This window comes from Sparus aurata, chromosome 7 (assembly GCF_900880675.1).
Source record: "Sparus aurata chromosome 7, fSpaAur1.1, whole genome shotgun sequence".
NCBI classification, from domain to species: Eukaryota; Metazoa; Chordata; class Actinopteri; order Spariformes; family Sparidae; genus Sparus; species Sparus aurata.
This window is the reverse complement of record NC_044193.1, coordinates 17,615,128-17,639,420: the sequence shown is the minus strand read 5'-3', so window position 1 is coordinate 17,639,420 and position 24,293 is coordinate 17,615,128. Positions and strand designations below refer to the sequence as shown.

The window sequence follows — 24,293 nt, the reverse complement described above, 5'->3', positions numbered from 1 at the left end:
CCTGCTGCAGCAGAGAGACACACCTGTTCAGCATGAGTCTCATCAAGTGCCTCTACATGACCGTGGTCTCTTCACTTTCCTCCTGTTTCTCCTCGACCTCTCCAGTGATCAACCCACCTTCAAGTCCCAGCCTGATTGTCACCCTGCCACCCAACCTCCAGCACCTCTGCTACCTGCCGACACTCTGGTGACACTATCACCAGAGCCTCAGCCTACGGCACTGTGAGTCTCCGACCACTACACCGGCTGAACCGCCTCTCTGAGCCCGAGCCAGAGCAATTTTCACCTCCCTTCTACCAGAGCATCTATAATAAATTCACACACACGTTTTGTTGTGAACTTGATAAACTAAAACTTCCTGTGAGAAGTGCATAGCCTACTGTAAAAAAGTCCTAATATGGCAGGTACCCTCTACAACCTCTCTTCTTTTGTTCACAGTTAGTGCAGCAGATAAGTAAGAAAATCATTCACTTTGGTATACAAGCATGAAATTTGGCACAGATACTCTCTGAGGGCCACTATTTTTGAAAAAAGGCGTTGGCCACTCAAAAATTCAATATGGTGGCCATTTTTCAAGATGGCCACCGTTCCTGTCGAATATTAAATATTTCAATTGTTCAAATGGTGATGCAAGCATAAAATTAGGCAGAAATACTCTTCAAGCTATTCAGTGCTTATTATATCAATTATTCAAACAGTGATCCAAGCATAACATTTGATACAAATACTCTCTAAAGGACATGTTAATGGAAAAAGATGCTTGTCCCTCAAAAATTCAAGATGGCCACCATTTTTAAAGATGGCTACCGTTCCTGTCGAATATTAATTATTTCAATTGTTCAAATGGTGATGCAAGCATAAAATTAGGCAGAAATGCTCTTAAAGGAACACTGTTTTGGAAAAAGGTATATGCCACTCAAAAATTCAGGATGGCGACCATTTTCAAGATTGCCACCATTTCTGTCAAATAGTCATAATGTCTGCTTTGTCTGCCTCCTCTCCTTTGACCTGGCCGGCTTAGTTAAACTTGCTAGGGATATAAAATCCCCGCCGGCATAGCTCTCAGGTTCATTGGAGTACACAAGCCTCTCCACCACGGCAAGGTGCAGTCCACAGAGAGGAAGGGCCACTGTTAGAAAAAGGAAGTGACCAGTAAAAATTCAGGATAGAAACCATTTTTCAAGATGGCTGCCATTCCTGTCCTATGTTCATTGCCACTGTTTCCAAATAGTGATACAGAAAATATGACACAAATACTCTGTTAAGGCCACTTTTTGGAAAAATTGGATGGCCAATAAAAAAATTCAAGATGGAGACCTTTTCCAAGATGGCCATCATTTCAGTAGTATGTACACTGATGCACACATAAATGTTAGCAAAAATACTCTAACAACCACACTTTTAGAAAAAGGAAATCACAAAAATTCAGGATTCATTATTCAAGGTGGGTGTTGCTTTAATAGTGTACTCCATTGGGACTGAGTTAAAAGGAAGGATTGGAAAAAAAAAACAGAAGTTCTATTCACATTTTTACCAGCTCAAAGGCCTTGTGGTTAGAGTGTCCACCTGAACTTGAGAGGCTGGGCCCTGCCGAGTCATAATAAAGACTGTTAAAAATGGTAGCCAATACCTCCCTGCTTGGCAGTCAGCAGTGTGGTACTGGGGGCAACATACCTAGGAAGGTGTACATATACATCACGGTCCAGAATCAGGAAATTGGCTCTCAGCCCACTGCAAGGCTACGTAATTTTTTATTCACATTTGCAATTGCACAGTTCTGTGCAAGTGAAACCCAATCTAAAACATTTGCATCTTTCATGGCATTCTGATTTGCAGCCACACTTGGCTAGTTGTTCACAACTTTGTGCAAATGGTGCATTTGCTGTCCAGAAGACCCCCCCCCCCCCCCCCCCATTGTTTACCAAGCTTTTTCCATCCCCAGTCAGCAGGACTCTCTGCTTCCGGCTGACACTGGGTTGCTTGACCCCATATGCAGCCTGCCTGATATACAGCACGTTTAGTGTGTTGAAGCAGAGCTGCTCTTGTTGCAGGAATGGCTTCATATGGCCTCTGCTTTCGGGCAAACATGTCAAGTCTAGCCTCATCTACACTAACAGCTGTGCTTGATCGATCATACAGCAGGACCACAAACTTCTCAAGGATCTCCAGGTCACTATGAGTCAGAACAGGAGGGTATTGACTTAGTTTGCTGAGATGAGAGGGGCCACACAATCAGCCATTTTGGGGGTTTGTTGTCTGAGTAAGGCAGAGGGGTTATCGTTTTACCACCTTAATCATAGACATATTACACATTCAGGTATGGGATACAACTAGGTTCGGGTCACCTACACCTAGCCCGATTATTCATCCAATGCCATTTAAGTCCCGTGTGATCTGTACACCTTCCAGGTAAGCATACATTAACAAGTCATGTATTGCCCCGCTTACCCTTGGCTCGGTTCTCCCGCGCTGGCACAACCTGTCAATTCAAGTGCGGCTATCTTACTACATCAATTACTAGCTAATTGATGAGGGGCTGTTAGACAGCATTTGGGACACTAAACTTAGCTATACTATTACTACTAGTCAGGAACTACAGTGAAAGTAAAACCAGATCAGCTGACTCTGAACCCCATGCTGAGTTCCACAGCAGTGAAGTCACCAGTGTGCCCTGGTTGTGTATTGACTTCATCTCTATTAAACAAAACCTTCCTTTACACATTAAACACACCTTTTTCCATGAGAATGTTCCTTGAAGTATATTTGTACCAAATTTGATGATAGCATCACCATTTGAAAAATTGATGTAAGGATTCAAGAGAAATGGCGGCCATCTTGAAAAATGGTTGCCATCTTGAATTTTTGAGTGACAAGCACCGTTTTCCAAAAAAACATTCTTAAGAGATTATTTTCACAAAATGTTATGCCTACATCACTGTTGGAACGATTGACATAATGAGCATTTGACAGAAATAGCGGCCATCTTGAAAAAATGGCCGCCATGTTGAATTTTTGGGTGGCCAACGCCTTTTTCCCAAAAAGTGACCCTTAGAGTGTATCTGTACCAAATTTCATGCTTGTATACCAAAGTGAACGATTCTCTTGAAATATGCCATTAATCTGCTCCACTAAGTTGGTTTATTTCGAATTGACTAGTGACATGACACCTCTACTAATTATGAAAGGGAAGTTGGGAATCGGGGCACAGTCAACACAAAGTGCAAGATGAAAACATTAAATTAATATTCAAAAATAAAAGCCCAGACTGGAAATGAAAACTGTTTAACTGTTTGTTATTTCCCATGAATTTAAAAACTGCCTCATGATGGGAAAAGCTAGCTTCATTTAATTTGCAGCATCTGTTGGTTTTGTTGATCATACTTATAACATTTTACCAGAGAATATAACTCATTGTGTTTAAGCAAGAATTCAGAACCACAAAAGCTCATTTGGGTTCAACTTGTTTGTCTGGCCTTAACTGTCTGTTCCTTCTCTTGAAGGGCAATTTCACAAAATGTTACACATTAAAGTGGATTTACAGGTCTTGGGGAGAACTACTATATGTATGAAAAAGTAGAATAAAGCCTTTTGTGGCCCCAAAGGCAGCAGCATGTAGTCTGATAAATGTCCCATGATGTCACACATTTGCTAAGTTGCATTGTGGGTAGTGAAGGCGCCAGTTTTTTTTTTGTTTTTTTTTAAAAGCAGTCCACCGGTCTCGCATTGCTTTCCTGTGGCACTGTTGGACTCATTGTGAAGCGTTTAAAAACAAAATGATCCAAATAGATTTGGTAGAACCTGGGGCCTACATTACCAACAATGCAACTTGTGGCCACTGAGTGACATCACTGGAGGCAATTTATCAGATTGCATGCAGTTACAGAGTTACAGCACCCTTTAATTTAAAAGTTGCTGCGTCATCTTCTTTAAAATTAATCTAAAGATGCCCTCCTTCAGACACATTTTAAAACATACAAAATTACTTAAATCTGATTTTAGTCCAATTTGATTTCCCCACAGAAAAATTAGCACATTTCTAAAGTTCAAACTGCTTCACAAGATGCCTCCCACCTCACTGAAACGTCCATTGTTTCCACATCAGCTGTATGGGTTGCATATTTGGCCCATGGCCAGCTTTTGTACAAGTGGTGACGTCAGAAAATCATGCTTGTAGGCGCACGTTTGAATGGCGAGTCAAACATCCAATGCACAGAACACATTTTTCAGTAGCGCCGAGATCCAAAAGTGGCATAGGGTATGTCGATTGCTGCTCAGCGGCATATACCGATCCCCAGACTGGTATAAAGATTCTCGGAGTGGTATATACCAATTCCCAGACTGGCATAAAGATTCTCGGAGTGGTATGTTGCTATTATGCCGCTGTTATTCCACCGACACATGACGGTATGTGCCGCTTGAGATTGTTATGGCACTGAGAGACTGTTGGATGGGTACCGCTCCCTGATGAATATGGGCTGGTTTGACAAGTACCAGTCTGGGAATCGGTATATACCACTCCAAGAATCTTTATACCAGTCTGGGAATCGGTATATGCCGCTGAGTAGCAATCGACATACCTTCAGCCACTTTTGGATCTCGGCGTCACTCTGCGTACATGCTCAAACATGCACCACACCAGAGGCTACTGGTTGGAGTCAACACTGTACGGGCACGCAAACACAACCCAAAAGGAAACTACTGCTCTCCTGTGCCACCCGTAAAAGTAGGCTGCTTTGACCAGTAACGCGCGTTTGAAGAGGAGTGTCTCGTCACATGCGCAAAAAAAAAAAAAACTCCTCCCCAGAATCGGACTCAGCTGTCACACGAATCCGAAGTTGCTGGAAAATATTTAACCCAGGAAAAACAGCCAAAGTAAGAATCCTTCTATCCTTACTCTCCTTTTTTTCCCGTCATGATCTCCACACACATTTATTAGAAATAACAGGACGCGGACGTGTGCGCGCGTCACTGCGTAATATCCATATTTGCTTTTTGGAAGATAGTGATCCAACTTCCGTAACGTCCACTGCTTTAAAACAATTCACGTTTTCAGAAAAGGTTTCTTTGTCAAAGGTTAAAGTTTGCGTAAATGTACTTGAAACTCACCGAACCGGAACTGTGGTGACGCTCACCCAGCCCTGTGTGTCCAAGGTCGGGTGAGGCTGCAGCTACTATTGATCTGCATTTGCTTTAGGAGAAGTAATAAGAATAGCCATGTACCCAAAGATGTAACGCCTGTATTCTGAAAGAATGAAGCTGAAAATCTTGGGGTGGCTATGCATTGGTTGTTTTTATCATTCATTTATTGTAAATGAGAAAGGCCCCCCTGTGTATTAAAAGAATCATAAATAAATAAATGGATAAATCAATATCAGATAAAAGGATGTGCAATTTGCAGTGGAGAGGCTGTGGTGGAAATTATTATTTCCTCTTTTGAGTGAACAAATAAAAATGCTGCCTTTTGTATCATTTAATAGAGTGGTTAAACAGAAAAACAGAATATCAGAGTCAGACTATTTCAGCTGAAAGGCCAGCACTGTAGAATAAAGTGATGAATCAGACAAAAGAGAGAGCTGGGGAGGGTTATGAGATGGCATTGAGAATACCACACAAAGTACGGTGAGCTGATCAGTGCCCTGAGATCGTAATGTTCATCTGTGCCCACGCAGCTCTCACAAATTAACCAGTCACAAGTTCGCCCCAGGTCGTAACTGACACAAGTACATGTGCAGCTCTTATCATACCTTACACAAGTTAAAAGGAGTAATGAAAATGACTTTGAAAGGTGGTCGAAAAGTCCTTAATTGTGTCATAAAAAAAAAAAAATAATAATAATATTAATTGTGTCATTCAAAAGTGTACCAGCCTTGCTTGTGACAACGTTTCTGTACCTACTGTAAGTTGTCTTGACATCATCTTATCCATTATGCTACCCACCACTTTTCAGCTTCTCCAGTTGTGTGTTTACACTGCATTTGGTCTATTTATGATTTTTGTTACAACATTCTACATCTTATAATGAATTTAAATCAACAGAATGAAGTGTTGGGTGTCAGACCTTCATTATGGCATCAGTCACCTTTGGCACAAGACCATCAAACCACAAAACACTTTCTCAAAACCATTTGTCCAGCAAGGTCACAGGAAAAAGCTCACACCAGACTACAGTTTGGAGACGTATTGTTGCATTTGCAAGGGAAAGCATCCATCTTGGCTCAGTGATTCAAATCTTCACAGCTCTGCAGAGTATATGCAAACCCACTCAGTAAATGTCACCTGGAAAAACTCAAACTCTGTGGGTGATTCGAAATATTGATGTTACCTTTGGCCACAATAGAACATTGGAGTGACAATGGCTCAGAGCAATTGTCTTGCTTGTTAACATTGCATAGCACCTGCAAGGGGAGAAGTAAAACTGTGAATGGTGATTTAGGGAAGTGGCATTGAGAAAGAGCTCGGCCTGGTCTTGGCCATAGTGGAGTTTGGAGTGTGACTGTTTGAGGTTGTGGACAGGTGTCTTTTATACTGAAAATGAGTTCAAACAGGTGCCATTAATACAGGTAATGAGTGGAGGACAGAGAGGCCTCTTAAAGAAGTTACAGGTCTGTGAGAGCGAGAAATCTTGCTTGTTTGTAGGTGACCAAATACTTATTTTACCGAGGAATTTACCAATTAATTCATTAAAAATCCTACAATGTGATTTCCTGGATTATTTCCCCCCATTCTGTCTCTCATAGTTGAAGTGTACCTATGATGAAAATTACAGGCCTCTCTTATCTTTTTAAGTGGGAGAACTTGCACAATTGGTGGCTGACTAAATACTTTTTTGCCCCACTATATCAGTTTCTTTTTCAAATGCTGGCTTGGTTGTTTTTTGTGTGTGTGGGTAAAACTGAAGATGTGACCCGGTATATTGCTTGTGTCAGAACACATTATGACCATAGAACAGGGATTTGGACAGGTCTTTATTTTCAATGAATTTCAGTATCGTTGTTTAATGGTACTCTTCTCACTCTTTAAGACATTTCAGTGTATTTGCAGGATATTTTATGGTACCTTGCGTTAAACTTGAACAACTTTAAGAATATTTACTGTAATTCTAATGCATTACTTTAAATTGCATTTATATACCCTCTCTGTCATATCTGAAGTACTCTCTGAGTATAACTTCAATATCATATCAACTTGTTCCCTGGCCACTTCAGTAGGATATCAGTTCATTAGTAGTGTATTATCAGTATAATCCAAGAGCCACTCTTAAGTATAAAATAGCACACTTTTACACATTGTTTTTTTTATTTTAAGTATGTTGACCAACATGATGCCTTTACAAATTTTAACATCAAAACTTTGAACACACTTTAAAGTAATTGCACTTGCACGTTACAGGAACATCTCCTTTACCAATGAAGAGATGGAAAAATGTTTTCAAATTACGTGGTTTGAGTATAATTTGTGTCGATCAAATACTGTAAGCACTTACTCACAAACACTAATACCTTTTAAAGTCAACGTTTGTAAGTAGTAGAAACAAGCAGTTTTGTCGTCTACTCTTGAAGAGAAAGAGGATGATGACAGGGGATTTTATTCCATGTATCATTCGTTCTTTAACTATTTATCTGGGAAACTATGATCAGAAAATGAAAGAAACAAGTGGTGGGTTTTTGTGAGGCTGCATGCACAGCAACCTTAACCATAACCACATCCCTTAACTGGGCTTAAAATTAGGTCAACATCCGATGTCAAGGTAGTCATCAGGATATTGCACATGAGCCTAAAAGCACAGCTCAGACTCTCCCATTTTCAGAAATGGTGGAATAAGTTATTGATACTGACTGTCAGAGGTGGGAGTAAGTCACATACATGCAAGTCATAAGCAAGTCACAAGTCTTAACCTTCAAGTCTCAAGCAAGCCCAAAGTTACTATTGATGAAAATCAAGCAAGTCAAGTCAAGCAGGGGCGGTTCTAGGGGGGGGGGCCAACAGGGGCCAGTGCCCCCGTAACTCTGAGTCTGGACCCCCCTGTGGCCCCCCTGACAGTGAGTCTGCATTAATAATACAATGACAGATTTCTTGCTATGATTTTGTTCTGAAGGGAAAGGCAGAAGTAAAGTGTCTCAGCAGTTTACTACCCAATCAAAATTGCTGAAATTGTAAACACTGCTTTGTCTGAATGAGGGATTTATCCTTTTTTACGGGTTGTATGTGCCCCCTAACAAAAAAGCCGGCCCCAACCTGCCCCCCCCCCCCCCCCCCTATTAAAACTGGTCTAGAACCTCCACTGAAGTCAAGTCATTGCTAAGGTCACACATTTCACAAGAAGTTCGTATGAATGTATTCTTCATATCTGTAGACACAGTAAACAGAAGAGGGTGGTTAGTCAATAATATGATGTATGTGCATAGTTGATCAATTTTAGAATTGTTTTTCAAACCCATAAATACAAGAATAAGATTAGATTCATATCAACCCTGGGACTGCAGCATACTGCACAATCTGACAGCTGAGAATATTACTCTCAGGTATTGTTCCCCTCCCCCTCTATAAAAGGAGGCTGAAAATCACAGGACATGTCTCTTCTGTCCTGAAATGTGTGTTGTGTGTTTCTCTTATATAAAACACATTCTACATCTCGGAAGCGGAGGGAGAAGCAGGTCCGTTGTGGACGTGAACGAAAAAACAAGTGCGTCAAACCGAATGTGTGCCGGTACGGTGTCGTGTTGGGCTGTGAGCGCGTAAATGCGCGCCTACATTTAAAATAATGTATGTGCGCACTGAAGACGCTATATCTGAAACATACACACGCTTTAACCAAGACGGCGGCCAAAATCACCCAGACATGAAAAAATCTTTTAATCCAAATGTGATGATTTTCGGAGTTCCCTTCATGCTGCCTCTCCCCCCCGATCCTGTCGGCCACGGTGCCACTCTGGCACGCAGCGCGTCATACAGTGGCAGAGGGCAAAGTACCAAAAACGAAACTAACGTCTCAATATGTGCCAATGAAAGAAAGAAAGAAAAGCCAAGACTTTCGAGTCATCTGTGTCAAGTCTAAGTCAAGTCTCAAGGTATTAATGCCAAGTCAAAGTCAAGTCGAGTTTTTCATCGGTGTTAGTCAAGTAAGTCTCAAGTCCTCAAATTTGCGACTGGAGTCCGACTCGAGTCAAGTCATGTGACTGGAGTCCCCAACCTCTGCTGACTGTATTAGTAGCATGGTACACAAATGGGTTACAGCTCTTGATCTAGAGCTGGTGTCTTCAGCCTTTTCAACCTGCAGTGGCATGTAGAAACAAGACTGCACCTCTTGTAGTGTATCTGTTATGCATGTAGCCTCAACTTCTGTAATTTCCTCAGCCATTTTGGTGCCGTAGTGTGTCAAAGTAGGTGGGTGGTGCAGAGTTTGGTTGTGTTTTGGTACTGAAATGTCAGCTAACAGCAGAAAAGGCTCTACTTGTCATGGAAACTTAAGATGGCAGAATTCTGGAGCCAAAGTCTTGTAAGTAAGTGAAACCATTCTGAATGGCTCTACAGCGGGCAATTAAAACTGCCAAGAAACATTATTGGCACCCATCTACAGAGCATCAGGGATGTTGGTGAGATGGGGTGTCTGTACAGAACCCAAAGGATTGTAAAGGACAGCATCACAGCCACAGTCCATCACCCTGCTGCCATTCTGAAAAAAAGATACAGAGGTATCCACTGCTGTACCACCAGACTACAGAGCAGCTTCCCCCTGAAATCCACTGGGACTGCCATGGCCACGATATTATCACCAGAGCTGATTGCAGATGTTCTAGACAATGCTCATGTATCCACCAGCAACACCACAACACGATTCCATAGCGTCCCAGAGGCGGCTTTTCACTCGGAACCGCAGACAATATTTGTTGGGTCTATTTTTGATGGATGCAGACCACAGCCACATCAAGCACAGAGCGGATCAAGCTAGACAGGAAGTCAGGGAGTTGAATGGCAAAGTGCATCTGGTAAATTTTCAAAATAAAACATTGTGTGCCAACTCAGGATCTACAGCAAAATGAAGTCAGAAATATTAACAACAAACACAGTTAAAACTGACAAATAACAAAGCAATTTAACAAGGTAGTCTACGCAACCGCAGTAGAAGGACTAAACTCAAAGAGGAAATTACAAAATAAACACAATTTGAGCAAGTCAAAAACATCATCAATGCGCCGCTTCTGAAATGCTCCCAGTGTGATATGGAGGATGGAACAAAACAGCGTCAGATACGCCAGGTAACACAGAAGTGTCCAGTTGAATCAAGGGGTCAGGCTGCGAGACTCCTCAAATCACCATTTTCCTCACCCTGTGAGGTCAACATTGACACCTTTCTGACATTTCCTTTCATCTTCATTCCAGATGCGTATCACCTGTAAGAAGTGTCTTGGACCTATGTTGCTCATTGGACTAACACTGCTCACCCTCTTTTATGCATGGAGCCCTGGGACCAGCTCAGTAGTTGATGTGCGGCCGAGACAGGGAAATCAATTGCAAAAACTCCTCGATGAGACGAATCAAGGCATCATTAGTGGCCATCACAATGACATCGCTTACCACATCAAAGAGGATGTGGCTAGGTGTGTAATTACTGAACATATCTGTTCATTTGTGTAAATTCTTCTCTGAATACTCGTTATTAACTCTTTATCAACTTAATCCAATTTATTTTCCCACCACAGTCGTTTGGCTCTGAATACATGTGTGTGTCTGGCTGACAAGGACACCCTTCACCTGCCTTTCTCCAATCTGCTGTTTTCACGCGCGTGGGCCCACAACGTTTCTCAGGCATTCTTAGAGTCCCATCCTGATCCAGAGGCTGCTAAGAGTCGCAGAGCTCAGGAGTACAACAGCTTTCAGAGGAGGTATTGTTCCAGATACAGGTTTAACGATTCATGAACACACCCTTGTTTAATCACGTAATCAGCAGATTACAAAGATAATGACCTCTTTATGCGACTTTGAGAAAGTTTTGATGGCTCAAAGTTCCCAAGTTCCCTTTAACCCATGGACACTTTTGAGGCATACACTTACTTGCATGGTATATATTAAGTAGATGTAGGTAACTTGGTGTCTGTTGATCATTTACATGGGTAAATTTGGCTGGTAGAAAAGCAGGATATGCAAAACCAACTTTCTCATCAGCCCCTTATATGTGCTTACTCAAAATGTTGTTTGAACCGGAAATGTGCTGGCATGCAGACAGAAACTTCTTTTGGCATGTTTCTTTAGTTTGTTATCAGACATTAGCTTTCCATTATTCCTGGACTCACTTAGAACAAACAGCATTTTTCCTTGTCTGATTCTATCATATAGACGGGGATATTAGATATGTGAAGACAAATAAACTGTCTGTGAAGATTCTCAGTATTAGTGGAGCTAATAGACTGAATCAATACAATAACTGCACAGGGGAAAAAACCTAAAAATAAAAACCTAAATCTAATTGATCTAAAATGCATGTTTGATACTTTTTATATATCAGTATTAACAAAACTTTACCTAACATTTCGTTGGAGACCTAATATCTGTTGGGCCACGGACTTAACAAAATGACAGCTTAAGTTTCCCCAGAACTAGCAGTTATCACACTGTGGTGTAGACGTCAGAGACGCTAGCAATGCAACATATTCCATAAAATAATCACAGCAGAACATTTTGATAAGTCAGATCACAATGTTTGATTAAATATCTTTTACATGTTACAGTTATGTCTAAACATAAATAAACTAGTCTGCTGATTACGCGTATTACCACGATGCAAATCAACGGCTAGTTCTCCACCTGGAAGTAACTGTTGTTGTTTCCTCAATTTCATGGTGAAGACTTAAAGTTAGAACTTATCTACTTAACATTCATTTTCACATGCAGTTGGCTGTTTTTACATGGGAAGTTTTTGTTTGTCTGTTTTTTACATATGAGTGAAATTCACAAATCCACAAAAGAATTTTATTACATTTAACACATTGACATGAGATTGGCTTTTTTCACACATGTATTCCACATGTGTTTCCTTCTCTGAGAGCATTGTGCGTTCAAACTATCGCAATGAGTGATTCCTGATATACATTCAGTCACAAAAAATAAATAAATAGAGATGTTGTGGACATAGCGCAGTAATGGTGAAATGCAGGTTCGTTTCCTTCTAATATGTTCTGTAATTATAGGTCCTACAGTCCTGCAGATGAGCTCATCATAGCTGAAGCCAGCAGCCCTCTTCAGTATCCCACCCAGGGCGTGAAGGTGCGACCCCTCAAAACCATCATTATTCCTGGTAACAACATATCTAATACAAAAGACAATATCCCAAAATCTGATAAATTAAACATTATGTCTTCAACTACATTCACCCTCATAATCATCCCATGTTGGTATCCCCATTGATATTTGCACTGTCTCTATAGGTTTGGGTCTTAAAGAAGAAACAAGATCAAACCATGTGGTAATTTCTTCATTTTGAGGTTTTCATTGTGCTTCACACCTCCATTTTCCTGTCTTAATGTTTAAGACGTTTTCTGTTGTTTTTTTGCCCCAAAAACCATTCAAATGGTGTAACAGGTATATTTGACAGCAACACTCGGGACTTTCGATGTTGCTGCTACAGTGGACAGGGTCGATGTTAAAGGGGAGGGAGCGAAGCACATGACACTGTCGAGTCCTGTTCTGTCCGCTCTGAACAGGCAGCTGCAGTTCGTCACCTATACAAACACTGTTTTCCACCCCAAGACAGCAGACACAGGTAAAGTTTGCATGTGGATACCAGAGTTTCATCCTTATGTTCATTGGCTATACATATCATTCTGCCGGATCAACGTTTTTAACATTTTAGCAGGCAAATTTGTTTATTTAATTATATCTGCCCTCAGGCGAACAAAGTCTGCGGGTACCCTAAATATAAAATATATCACGTCAGGTGGGAAGTGTAGCAGAAAGCTCGATGTTTGTTCGAATGAATCATTGAGAAATTGATGTTTTCAGTTTTCAGTTATTGCTACATTGGCAGGGCCTAGTGTTACAAATGAGAGTTTGATGCCAAATGTTTGAATCCCCTCACTTTTCTTTGCGATCCTGTGTTTAAACGTAATATTGTCATCTTATGAGCATATTAGAAGTCCCCCTGCGGCCGCTCCAAATCGGTAGAAACTAGAGTTAAGTTATATATACAATGTTTATCATTACTAGATATCATCTTAGAAGATTTTAGATATATCTTAATCTCATGATATGGCATAACTATTGTCTTTTACTGGTTGCAAAGGCAGTATTACAGTAGAGTGATGTCATTATCTGAACTTACCAGACTGATTACTTGTTCTAATACTTGTCTTTAGCTACTTCATCATTATATCCACAGTCTGATTTTATTTTAAGGCCATACTGTCCAGCCCAAGTTTTAATTCTTAACTGTACGCTGTAATGTAGTGTAACAACACCACTAGCTGATATGTTTCCTGGTTCAGCAGTGATAAAGAACACAATTGACTCTCACACCAACTGAAGCCAGGTTATCTCTGCAGAAAGGAGAACATCTGAAGCTTTTGTTCTGCATTTCTAATGCCCCTAAACATTACAGAAAGCAGTTGTTCAGCAGTATGAAAGGCTGTTAAAAGAATAATGATGATGATAAAAATACATTGTGTTTGAAAAGCACTTTTCATGAGACATGTGAACATAAAAGCAATACAGTAGAGACAAATATCAGAAGCAAAAAAAAAACTTGGTAGAGAAATTAAGAAATGAGAGGTATGAAAGAGATGAAAGAGATGTGGTGCAGAAACAAAACAACAAATCCATGTGGAAATAATTGTCTAGTCCTGGCCTAGTCCTTTCTGATACTAAACAAGTTGGAAAAATCGGTGCATGACTGTTATCTGCAGACGCCCTTCCTCAGCAAGCTAGGAACAATCCTGGCACGTTATCATTTCCTCAAAATCAACATGTGCTTCGGAAGGGACAAAATAAATACAGGATGTGTGCTTTCAGCTCAGTGTGCCTGAGTCAGATCTATGTGTGCAGGTGATGGGTGGTTACTAGCTAAATAGCTAAAAGCTTTATTCTATACATAGCGAATGTTTTTGTCAGTTTTAATGAAAGAATACACGACAGCAGCAAAGCTAAAAATGTTTTTAGCCCTCCACATGGAGTGTTAAGTGCCTCCTGTGTGTTAGCCCAATGGAAGGAGAGGTGCTGTTTGTCTGTCCGCAGCCCTCTCAATGCAAAACAGTAACAATAGCAGGGACAAACGTCACAGTCGATAGGTGATCACAGCTTTACATGAGCTTTGTCTTGTCTGAAGAATAATAGAAAGAGCAATTTCCTCATTTCCTTCCCCTTGAATTTGAAACAGGATATAACACAGCTCTTGTATTGTTCTGCAGTTCGGTTTGCAACTGAGGCTCACCAGTCATTTTTCAGCATTAAGATTGGACATGCGACCATCCCGAAACTTTACAACTCCGGAACCCAAAAAGGTTTGTCTGCATTTTTTTTATCAGCAGTTTTATTTTGAGGAAAAGTGTTGAATGTCACAAAAGGTCACTGCATTTGTTTTTGTATCTACAGAGTACAATATCAGTGCACTTGTTACCATCGCGACCAAGACCTTCCTACGCTATGACAAGCTCAAAGATCTCATTGACAGCATACGTCAGTATTATCCCACTGTGACCATAGTGATAGCAGATGATAATAAACAGCCTCAGCCAGTGACCGGGCCGCACATTGAACATTACATCATGCCATTTGGAAAGGTAAATATGTTTATGTCTTTCAAAAAATATCAATATGCATTGTAATTAGTAAACTACACAGTTAATGGGTGTTGAACCTCCTTTTGTCTGTAAAGGGTTGGTTTGCAGGAAGAAACCTGGCAGTGTCTCAAGTGACCACCAAGTATGTGCTCTGGGCGGATGACGACTTTATCTTCACTGCAAACACCAAGTTGGAGAGGATGGTGGATATCCTAGAGAGAACCACTCTGGATCTGGTGAGATACATTCCCAGTACAATGTGTGTGGCAGTGTGTGTTGATGCCTACTGAATATGAATGCATTCATAAACACTCTAAATTTTAAAGTACACAGCAAAAATATGTTAAGATCCTTCCTCTCTGCTTCCTCCCACCTGACATCTCCAAGTAAGGGTGACACATATGTAGTCTTAAATATGCAGGTAACTGTGGTCTTATGACCAACTGTTATTATGTTGTGACACATGGTGCTTCATATTTAGATTTACTTTAGTCTAGAGAACTACATTTGAACTACCTGAGATTAACAGCCTGTAGATATCCACGAACCTCCCTGGACGGCGCTGCCATGCCCATGCTGCAGCCATATAAAAGGTTTGCTTATTGCCTTCAGTCTCAGACATTTGCAACACATGCAAACGATCAAAGCCAGGTATCAAAAATATTTTTTTTAGCACATGTCAATTATTCAACCAACCCATCCATTACAATAAAGGCAGAAAGTTTGCACTTGAACCTCTTACTCACTGTTTCATTTACAACACATCCTCATACCTAAATGCCTGAAACCAATAACCTCACAATTATCGAGTAAAGTAGACTATTAATTCAAGTTGTACAAGCTAAAAGTTAGTTTGGTAATTTTGAGATAATCGGTTTCCTCAAAGTGTAGTTCAAGATGTGAACGAGTCCTGCTCATAACGGGCTGTAATTTCTTGTGGAAAATAAAGTAAATTAAACCTAATAGAATGCATAGTTTTGATTTTATTTTTTATGGTGAGCCTTCTGTTTTTACAAGAGGAATTATATTTTCAACAAATCCTCATACACTGTAAAATATGACAAAGGGATCTTACTGAAAAGAATCGAGAAAGCCGATTAGGGATATCAAGTTGTTAAAACTTTCCATCTCGTGCAAATTAAATGTAATAGTCTACTCTACTTAGTGTGAGTTGTGAGGTTATAGGTTTCTTGACAATTTAAAGTCAAGCCATCTTTTTCAATTTACATTTTACCCTAACGAAAGAGCAGGTCAATTGTCAATGTCTCCCAAAACAAGATGGCCGTTGCAGCAACACACGTACTGCACCTTCATTGTATGGTCGCCGTTTGGTTAGCTTTTTGCCATAAAACTACTTGGTTAGGTTTAGAAAACAGCATCATGGTTTGGGTTTGAATCACCACATTGCTTCTGTAGCTTCTGTTACAAATGAACAGGTACGTGCACATGATTATAGAGGGGCAGGGGCTCAAAGTCAGAAAAGGGCAGTACGTGCGCACAGTACGTGCGCACGTACTGTACGTCCGTGCGCACTCCAATTTTTTTTTCAGGCCTTGATAACACAATATGTAGATTAATTGTAAAATTAATAAACAAAGTACTCATAGAAAGCAAACTTAGCTGTGTATCCTGTGTAGCTGTTAGTGATACGCAATTGCCATTTCTTTTGTGTCAACAAATGATTGTCAATATGTGCAATTCGGCTGCAATTCTTAAAAAGCAATGAAACACTGGTTATTTATTAGGCTGTCAAGAAATGACTACTGTGACTGTTAGTAGGAACAGCAGTGTCACAGTAAAGTCAATATATCTGGAAGAAGTTTAACATTTGCAAGATAAACAGCCGACACAGACAGCTGTCATATTTGATTATTCTTATCTCTCATTAACAAGCAGTTAGTCCCCCTCTCTCTCTCTCTCTCTCTCTCTTTCTCTCTCTCCCTCTCTCTCTCTCTCTCCTCTGTGAGAGACAGAGCGGAGCTGCAGCACACTCAACACACTCACAAAACCATATTACAAGGAAATGCGTACGGTAGATAACCGTGGCGTTTTTAAACCACAGTTTTTTTCACATCCCTCTGCACAACAGGAATTTATTTATTCATTAAAAAAAACACACAAAAAGGGCACTTTTTAATACAAGGTAAATAGGGCAGGGGCTCAAGCACCCCTTGTGCCTTATGTGCGCACATGCCTGCAAACGAACATACGCTACCTAAAAGATTATGTACGTTAAAGTTTAACCTGTCCACCTCCCCGGCCCCCTCCTTACACGGACTTGCTGCTCTCTTTACTACTACAGTTTGTAGAAGTTGCCACCTCAAAACAAACATTAATAATGGTCATTGACATAGTGAGGACAGGCTACATATTTTTTTGGTTGGTGGGGTTGGGGTGGCTGTGTGCACTAGTCATTGTGTTTCTATTAGTCATCTTATTATTCCACCTATTCAGGTTGGTGGTGCGGTGAGGGAGGTGACTGGTTACACTGCAACATACCGTCACACCATATCAGTGGAGGAAGGGGGAGAGCAGGGCGACTGCTTGCATATAAGAAATGGCTACCACCACGTCATCGAGGGGTTTCCCAACTGTGTGGTAGCTGATGCCGTCATAAACTTCTTCATGGGGAGGACAAACAAGGTGCTGCAGGTGGGCTTTGACCCTCGCCTGTCACGAAGGGGTCATCTGGGTAAGTATCTGTATCTGATAAATATATTAATACAGCAGTTTATATATCCAAACAAGCATTTTTCTTTTTCAAACCTACAATGGATTTGTTTTTTTACACTGCAGAGTTCTTCATCGACGGTCTGGGCTCCCTCCACATTGGCTCCTGCAGTGACATCATTGTAAGCCACGCGTCAAAGATCCAAGTACCCTGGAGTAAAACTGAGTCTCAAAAGGCCTACGAGAAATTCCGTTACTCACTTTCTAGTGCAGAAACTAACATTAGCGATGAAATCTTCTATTTCAAGAACAGGTTCAAGTGCATGACCAGTCACTGAAAGCTAGGCTCCTACAACACATGTCTGTTTGCTGCGTCATTACAAGGTAAAAAGGGAAGTTATTGTGTTGAAATTAAGATTTTGTTCTGCGAACAAACCCAAGGATCCTCTCCTTGCTATAAAGGCAGGCATAAACCTCCAGATTTCCCGGTGTAAATTACTCTTAAAAGGTCAAAAAAACAAGATTTTATTCGATTGCATAGAAAGTAAAATGCTGTAGACATAAGGCCAGAGTTTACTAATCCAGCATAGAGTTTGATGTCATCTAGATCGTATGGTTACATTGTAACCTTGGTTCTCTGAGTGAAGAGACTATCTCTCCAGACCGTTACATATTCCATATGTACCGGGGTGTACGGGGGTCATATCCCCGTACATATGGAATAGTTGACGTGTGATTTGTTGAGTTTCCTCCAGAACACTGAGTGACTAATGTATCTAATCTAAAACAGGAAATTCAACCCTACCGCTGCATAAAATGGAGAAAAAAATAGCAGAGTCTGAAGTCCATTCACAGTTAAATCTGTCTTCCTCTGTGGTGCTTTTTATTTAGCTAAATTGCATTCAAACATTAAATGCTTCATTTATCTGCATCTTCCCATCTGGAAATTGTAACATCATTATTGGTCCTGTTTTAAAGAAATAAGCAGCCTCATCTGAAAATAAGGTCACAGATTAACTAAACTTGAAAGCACTTGTTATTTATTCAGCCAGTTATTACTTCTTCGATTTTTTTTATCATGACTTACCCAGGGATTATTTATGTTTGATGAAATGTTTTTTGACTGATACTGGCCAACACTTACACTTGGCTTCAAAGTGGTGTGAGCATGTGTCTTGCTGTGCAATTAAACTGAATGCAAAGGTTGTCAACTGACTCTTTTATTGCCCTTGGTACAATTTATTTAAATTATTCTTTGTTTATTTGACTGGGGCAGAGCACAGCATCTTAGCTGTACCAGAGAGAGCCATGAGGTAATTCACAGCTGTAATCCATGAGCAGGAGTATAAGGAGTAGGAGTATACATTTCTAGTTTATTCTCTTTATAAGTAAAGCCAGCTGATAGACTGATATATGTTGGTAACACCTCATATTAAGGTCCTTGTGATAGTAGAAAGGCCCATAATAGATTGACTGACTGACTGACTGACTGATATAGTGGTTGGCTGACTTAAAGAGACAGGAGCTTGAAAAGGGCGTTTCACACATCGGGGTATACAATGCTGCAGCACTGTACAGTATGAGAGAACTGATGTGGGGTTAGGGTTTTTTTTTTTGTGTAAACTCACATTTAAATTTCATATTATCACACTTGTTATCAAGCTCAGACAAAAAAATGGGTTATTCATACAGAAAAAGAACTACTTACCCCATGTTCTGTAGGAAACTGATCACTAAAGCTGTCTTTTTATGTGTCCTGGCTTATGGTGATGTTATCTATGGACATGCTTCTCTCCCACTCTTACTTCACTAGACCTGGTTTATCACTCTGCCCTCAGATTCACTGCTGGTCACTGTTATTCCACTCAATATGAGAAAGTTGGGTGGGCATCTTTAAAGCGAAACTCTCACCAAAAAGCAACCAAGGCTTTATTTGGGATTGAATATGAGTCAAACCTTCGTGTAAAAGCATAATTGTGACGAAAGAGGCACTTTTAAGATTTACCGTAGTTTCGATTTTGAGCACGTTAATTTTGAACGGGAGAGCTAGGGGCACGACAGGCTAGCATCAAAATCGCTATTTTTAGAACACTAAGAAGGCTCGACACAACATGGAACTTTGCTCGTAGCATCACCAGGGTCTCTACTCATGAACAAGAGCATTGAGAACATTATTTATGTACACAGAGTTTATGAAAAAGAAGGTTTTTGAACTACTCACGTTAGCTGCTGCACCTCCTGCGCATTGCCGTCATGCCAGACAAAAAGTGTCGATCCCTGAGTGCGACCTGACAGGCACGCTTGAGGAGCGGTTCACCATTACTCTCCTCTCCTCTGTCGCAATTATGCTTTTACACGAAGGTTTGACTCATATTCAATCCCAAATAAAGCCTTGGTTGCTTTTTGGCAAGAGTTTCGCTTTAACAGCAAGACGTGACAGTCAATGGTTTCTGTTTCTGCCACCACCATATATCATCTCTTAATTAATCTGGTCACAGTGTCACTATTTAACATGCTGTAGTGATTGTAAAATACTTCCCAGTTAAACACTTAATTTCGGGAAAACTGCTTTCAGTTTCAGCGCTCCATACATTTTACAATGTACATTTAAACTTTAGTTATAGCTTAAGGTCAGTTCAAGACTTTGATTTCAAAGCACTCAGAATTGTATGGTAACTGTTTTAACTACGTGCTGTCTTCTATGGTTGTCTGCCATTCATCTTTTTTTTCACCTCAGTTTTATTTGTGTCTCGTCATGTTCGTTTACTGCAGCTTCTTATCATTTTCAAGCACTGTTTTCCGTTTTGTTGGTATTCTGTCATATTGCTTCCTATCTGTTATCATTTTTATGTACCCATTCTGTTTATTGGCTCTGTTATTATGTTGTTTCTGTTTGATATCATACTTTTGCACCTATTGTTTTTTATTTTTGATCTCGACATGATGGAAAATGAGACCCTGCCCTCAGTGATTATTCCAGATTTGAGTAAAGGTTTAATGAATTAATTTCAGCAACCCAAAACATAGTTATGTACCTGGAAAAGAGCTGAACTTTAAATTTCCAGAAAGTTTACAATTTTAGTGCAATGATGACATTTTAGACAATAAAGTTTATTGTTTAACTATGTGCAAATATGCAGCTATGCAAATATCTTTGCCTCCGTTAAGTGTTTTACTTCCTAATATTGGTATTGTCTTTAGCCCCATGAATCCCTAAATAAATAAAAATATTAATATTGCTAATAGTTACACTACTAATGTGTTAACATATTGTTATGGATAATAAAACGCGGCTCATAAGGACTAATAATGTGCTTATCATATGTTAACTAATGCTTATTACCAGGATCTTAATATAAAGCATTACTGCTTGTTGCAAGTGTCCTTATCTCTTTTCTGTCCATTGAAGAAGTCTTCTGACAATAGATCCGGGGCTGGAAGAGTGGTCTTGATTTGTGTCTTTGAATTAAAACTGTATTACTGTATACTTTGGTTAGTTTCATCACTGTGACATTATTACTGCAAATTAGTATTGGTTCCAAATATTGGTTTCAGACTCCTTGTCCTCTAATAATCCATATTAGCTCTGAAAAAGCCATATCAGTCGACCCCTAAATATGAGAGGGGTAAAACTTGGTCAGTATTCGCTTCAACCTAATCCTTTTCAGAAATAAATTATCTACAGTATTTACATTGTTCATCGTGAGTTTGCAATATTTTTGTGTTAATTTTGTTGTTAATGTTAATTTATGTTTCATGGGCAAAGGTTTCCTTCTTTCTGGCAGAAATTCAGTATAACTTTTAAAGGTACCTTTTAAAAGGAGTGATCACATTGTTGACTTTTGTATATGCAACATTTTTCCATCAGCATTTTAAATGCAGCATTTAATTACTTGATTGTTGTGTGACCTTTGTAACTACTGTGGGAGCCTGGAGAGACTGTCAAAGAGTCAGTCAAGTAAAACACTTTAAAGCATTAAAAAAAAAAAACATCATGTAGTTTGAAAACATGGGCTTCTAGATTCAGTGCAGAGCATAATCATCCTTAATCAGCCTCCTAAAGTGACTTCAGCTGGTCCATGCCCTCTGCTGGGGCAAACAGTAAACACTTGACTAAAAATATGCCATACTTGGACTTCACGTGGGTATATAATTTTAAATAACTTATACTCCACTACATTTCACAGGGACATATCATATTTTTAACTTCATATTTATTCAACAGATAAAAGCCTAATTCATGTACATGCTTATAAAGTGTAGTACAGTGTTATAGATTGGACCAGTGGTTTTGATCCCTCACAAAAAAGCCAAAATGCGCATGTCACTTTACATCAGAATTTGACGGTACATTAGGACAGTTAAAAATGGTAATTGATGCTGCCTTTTAACATGTACAGGTAAATGAAAAAGAAACGTTGCTCCATGAAACGACAAACAATTCAAGTGAACCTCAGGCGTGTTTAGTAACTGAATCAATACACAGCTTCCACTTGTCTTCTTTAGAATGTCACCTTCATGCAAGACCACTTGGATACATCCTGCAGGAAACCTGACCATTCAAGTGTTCCTGCTCTGAAATGTGAATGCAAAGTTAGTGCGTTTTAAGAGTTAGTTTTGGTGCATTCACATCATGTTCGGACAAGAAGGTCTACCTGCGGACACACCTTAACTGCAGAGTGTTTGCCACAATTCAAGTTTGATGACTTACAGACTGAACCAATAAAGCGCCGGTGTTATAACCAATAACACTGTGACCCATTAGGTTCTGTGACCCAAATGTCTATTACAATTAGATCCATCTTTTGCAGCTGCAACATTAAAGTGGTGGTCACCTTAATGCATCAGTAATTATAATCGAATAATATAAAACACATTATTCTGAAATGGGCCATTCTGCATTATGAGTACTTTCACTTTTGGTACTTTATGTATATTTTGATTATAATACTGTGACACTGAGTTTAATCAAATACATGAAAAAACACACAGAGTTGAGTTCAGTGGTATCAGCAGCAAAGGGCACGCAGCTCGGGGTGTGTGAGTGCTGGGACAGTCAAAACTAGCTGCACCGAAAGCTGCAACAACAAAGTGCTGTTTACACATTGTGGCATCAATATGTGTCAGTCAGAGGGAACAAGTATTTAAACCTTTGACACATTGAGTTTATTTTGCTGATAATACTTCTGTGCTTTTGGTAAAGCAGGATTTTGAATGCATGGCTTTAACTGAGGATCTGAGTGCTGCATCAAACCTGAGTCACAGATATTAAAATGTCTGTCTGATGCTGTGATATATGCATGTGTTTGATTCCAACAAGGATAAATAAAGGGGTCAATAAATTATTTATGGCTTTGTGACTATAGTGACATCTGGCCATTACAAGCAAATTTCTTCCAGGGTAAAGAACCTGCTGAGAGACTGTCCTTCCAATGTTTCACCACAAGATGGAAATAAAGGATCAGCAGAAAATGCCACACAAGTCGAATGATCCTCTGCTTTGTCAAGATTATCATTTTTTATATTATTAGTGGTAGTATCAGTAGAGGCAGTGGTTGTGCCATTTCATACTTGTGAACACTCGTGGTTGGATCAGTGTTGCTGTTTCTGTAAAAATCTCATCAATTAGAAATATTAAATATCACTATGATTCATAAACATTATTCCCCTGTAATCCACAGTTGGGTTTTTTGTATTTTTTTAATTCAATTTCCATTTATTTTGTTTATTTGGATGACTCATGTGTGGGTCAACAAACATAACTTTAGGTACATGCTGTGCACATTACCTGTAATCACTGCTTTTTAAAAAGGTAAATCAAACACTTTGTCATTTAATCACTGACCTTCCTGGTGGAGTTTGCAGCATTACTCTATGAATATGTGCCTGTGTGCGCACGAATGTGTGTGTGTGTGTGTGTGTGTGTGTGTGAGTGTGTGTGTGTGTGTGTGTGTGTGTTCATGTTAGTAGGTCTTGCCGGTGGAATCTGGCTTAATAAACATTTGGCCAGAGCCTTGTGTACCATGTTCTAATTGAAGTGGACTACTTCTTGCCAATTAGTGAAACACTCCTTTAGCTTTAAAGGGAAAACCCAAAGGGTACAGTGTCTAGAGGCCTCTTTGAAATATGCACTGGAAAAAATTAATAACTTGGCTATCCAACATCAAGCAAGGAAATAATTAGGTTTTTTGTCCTGGTTTTGAACTCACGCTAGGTGTAGTTTTATCAGGTCAAGGTAGCAGGATTACGACGAGGAGCAGTGGGAGGAAGATCTGTGAGGGTCGGACAGCAGAGGGCAGCGTGTTGGGGAGGTAAGACATCACTTTGAATAATTGTGATGGCATTTACAGCATTTGGTAAAACAAACCTGAAACACGGTAAAGCAGATTTTGTCAGACTTGTTATATAAGGTGCAAACTCTTTGTCTCTGCTGAAAGTGGCATCAAAAAGTTTCATCTCATATATTGTGTATGTATGTTTTAGGAAAACACACCGCAGCTCATGCCAGTGAAGACTGAGTGTTACATGTTGAATGAACCAGAATTCAAGCAGGACTGACGACTTGTGGTCTTACTTTTCCTTCCTGTCATTTGAATCCTTCATTTAATCACATCTCCGTGCAGACACACAGCTCTTCAGCACCCCTGCGAGCACAAAGACTGCTCTTCTCCTCTCATCAAAATCTGACAGAGTGGCGTGCTTCACATTCCATACTGTGTTTCTCTCCTGAAACGTAATTCATATTCATACTTAATAACCATGGCAACCAGGGGTAAGTATTGATGCAGACACTTTTGACCCAATTTGCTCTGACATTTGTTAAATTTAGTTTTTGATTCAAGTTTGTGACTCAAG

The 24,293-nt window shown here is 39.9% G+C and overlaps 1 protein-coding gene across 3 annotated transcripts; it reads left to right on the top strand.

The window, feature by feature from the left end:
* The first annotated feature begins 91 nt into the window (after positions 1–91).
* Positions 92–18,644, top strand: b4galnt1a (beta-1,4-N-acetyl-galactosaminyl transferase 1a). Of its 3 annotated transcripts, none has more exons than XM_030423258.1 (11): positions 92–222; positions 10,381–10,598; positions 10,701–10,883; positions 12,186–12,292; positions 12,423–12,460; positions 12,577–12,757; positions 14,397–14,489; positions 14,581–14,768; positions 14,864–15,004; positions 17,223–17,460; positions 17,565–18,644. In XM_030423258.1, the coding sequence occupies exons 2-11, from the start codon at positions 10,381–10,383 to the stop codon at positions 17,774–17,776; spliced, it is 1,599 nt and encodes a 532-aa protein (XP_030279118.1). In that variant the 5' UTR covers positions 92–222; the 3' UTR covers positions 17,777–18,644. The 3 variants fall into 3 exon arrangements, with proteins under 3 accessions (XP_030279118.1, XP_030279116.1, XP_030279117.1); XM_030423256.1 differs by lacking the exon at positions 92–222 and adding an exon at positions 4,652–4,872; XM_030423257.1 differs by lacking the exon at positions 92–222 and adding an exon at positions 9,138–10,256.
* The last annotated feature ends 5,649 nt before the right edge of the window (positions 18,645–24,293 follow it).

Excerpts from the sequence above, each read along its gene's own strand:
- b4galnt1a (XM_030423256.1), top strand. The coding sequence starts at position 4,774 with ATGCGCAAAAAAAAAAAAAACTCCTCCCCAGAATCGGACTCAGCTGTC. Across the intron at positions 10,599-10,700 it reads ATCAAAGAGGATGTGGCTAG|TCGTTTGGCTCTGAATACAT; the intron begins GTGTGTAATTAC and ends TTCCCACCACAG. Across the intron at positions 12,461-12,576 it reads AAACAAGATCAAACCATGTG|GTATATTTGACAGCAACACT; the intron begins GTAATTTCTTCA and ends ATGGTGTAACAG.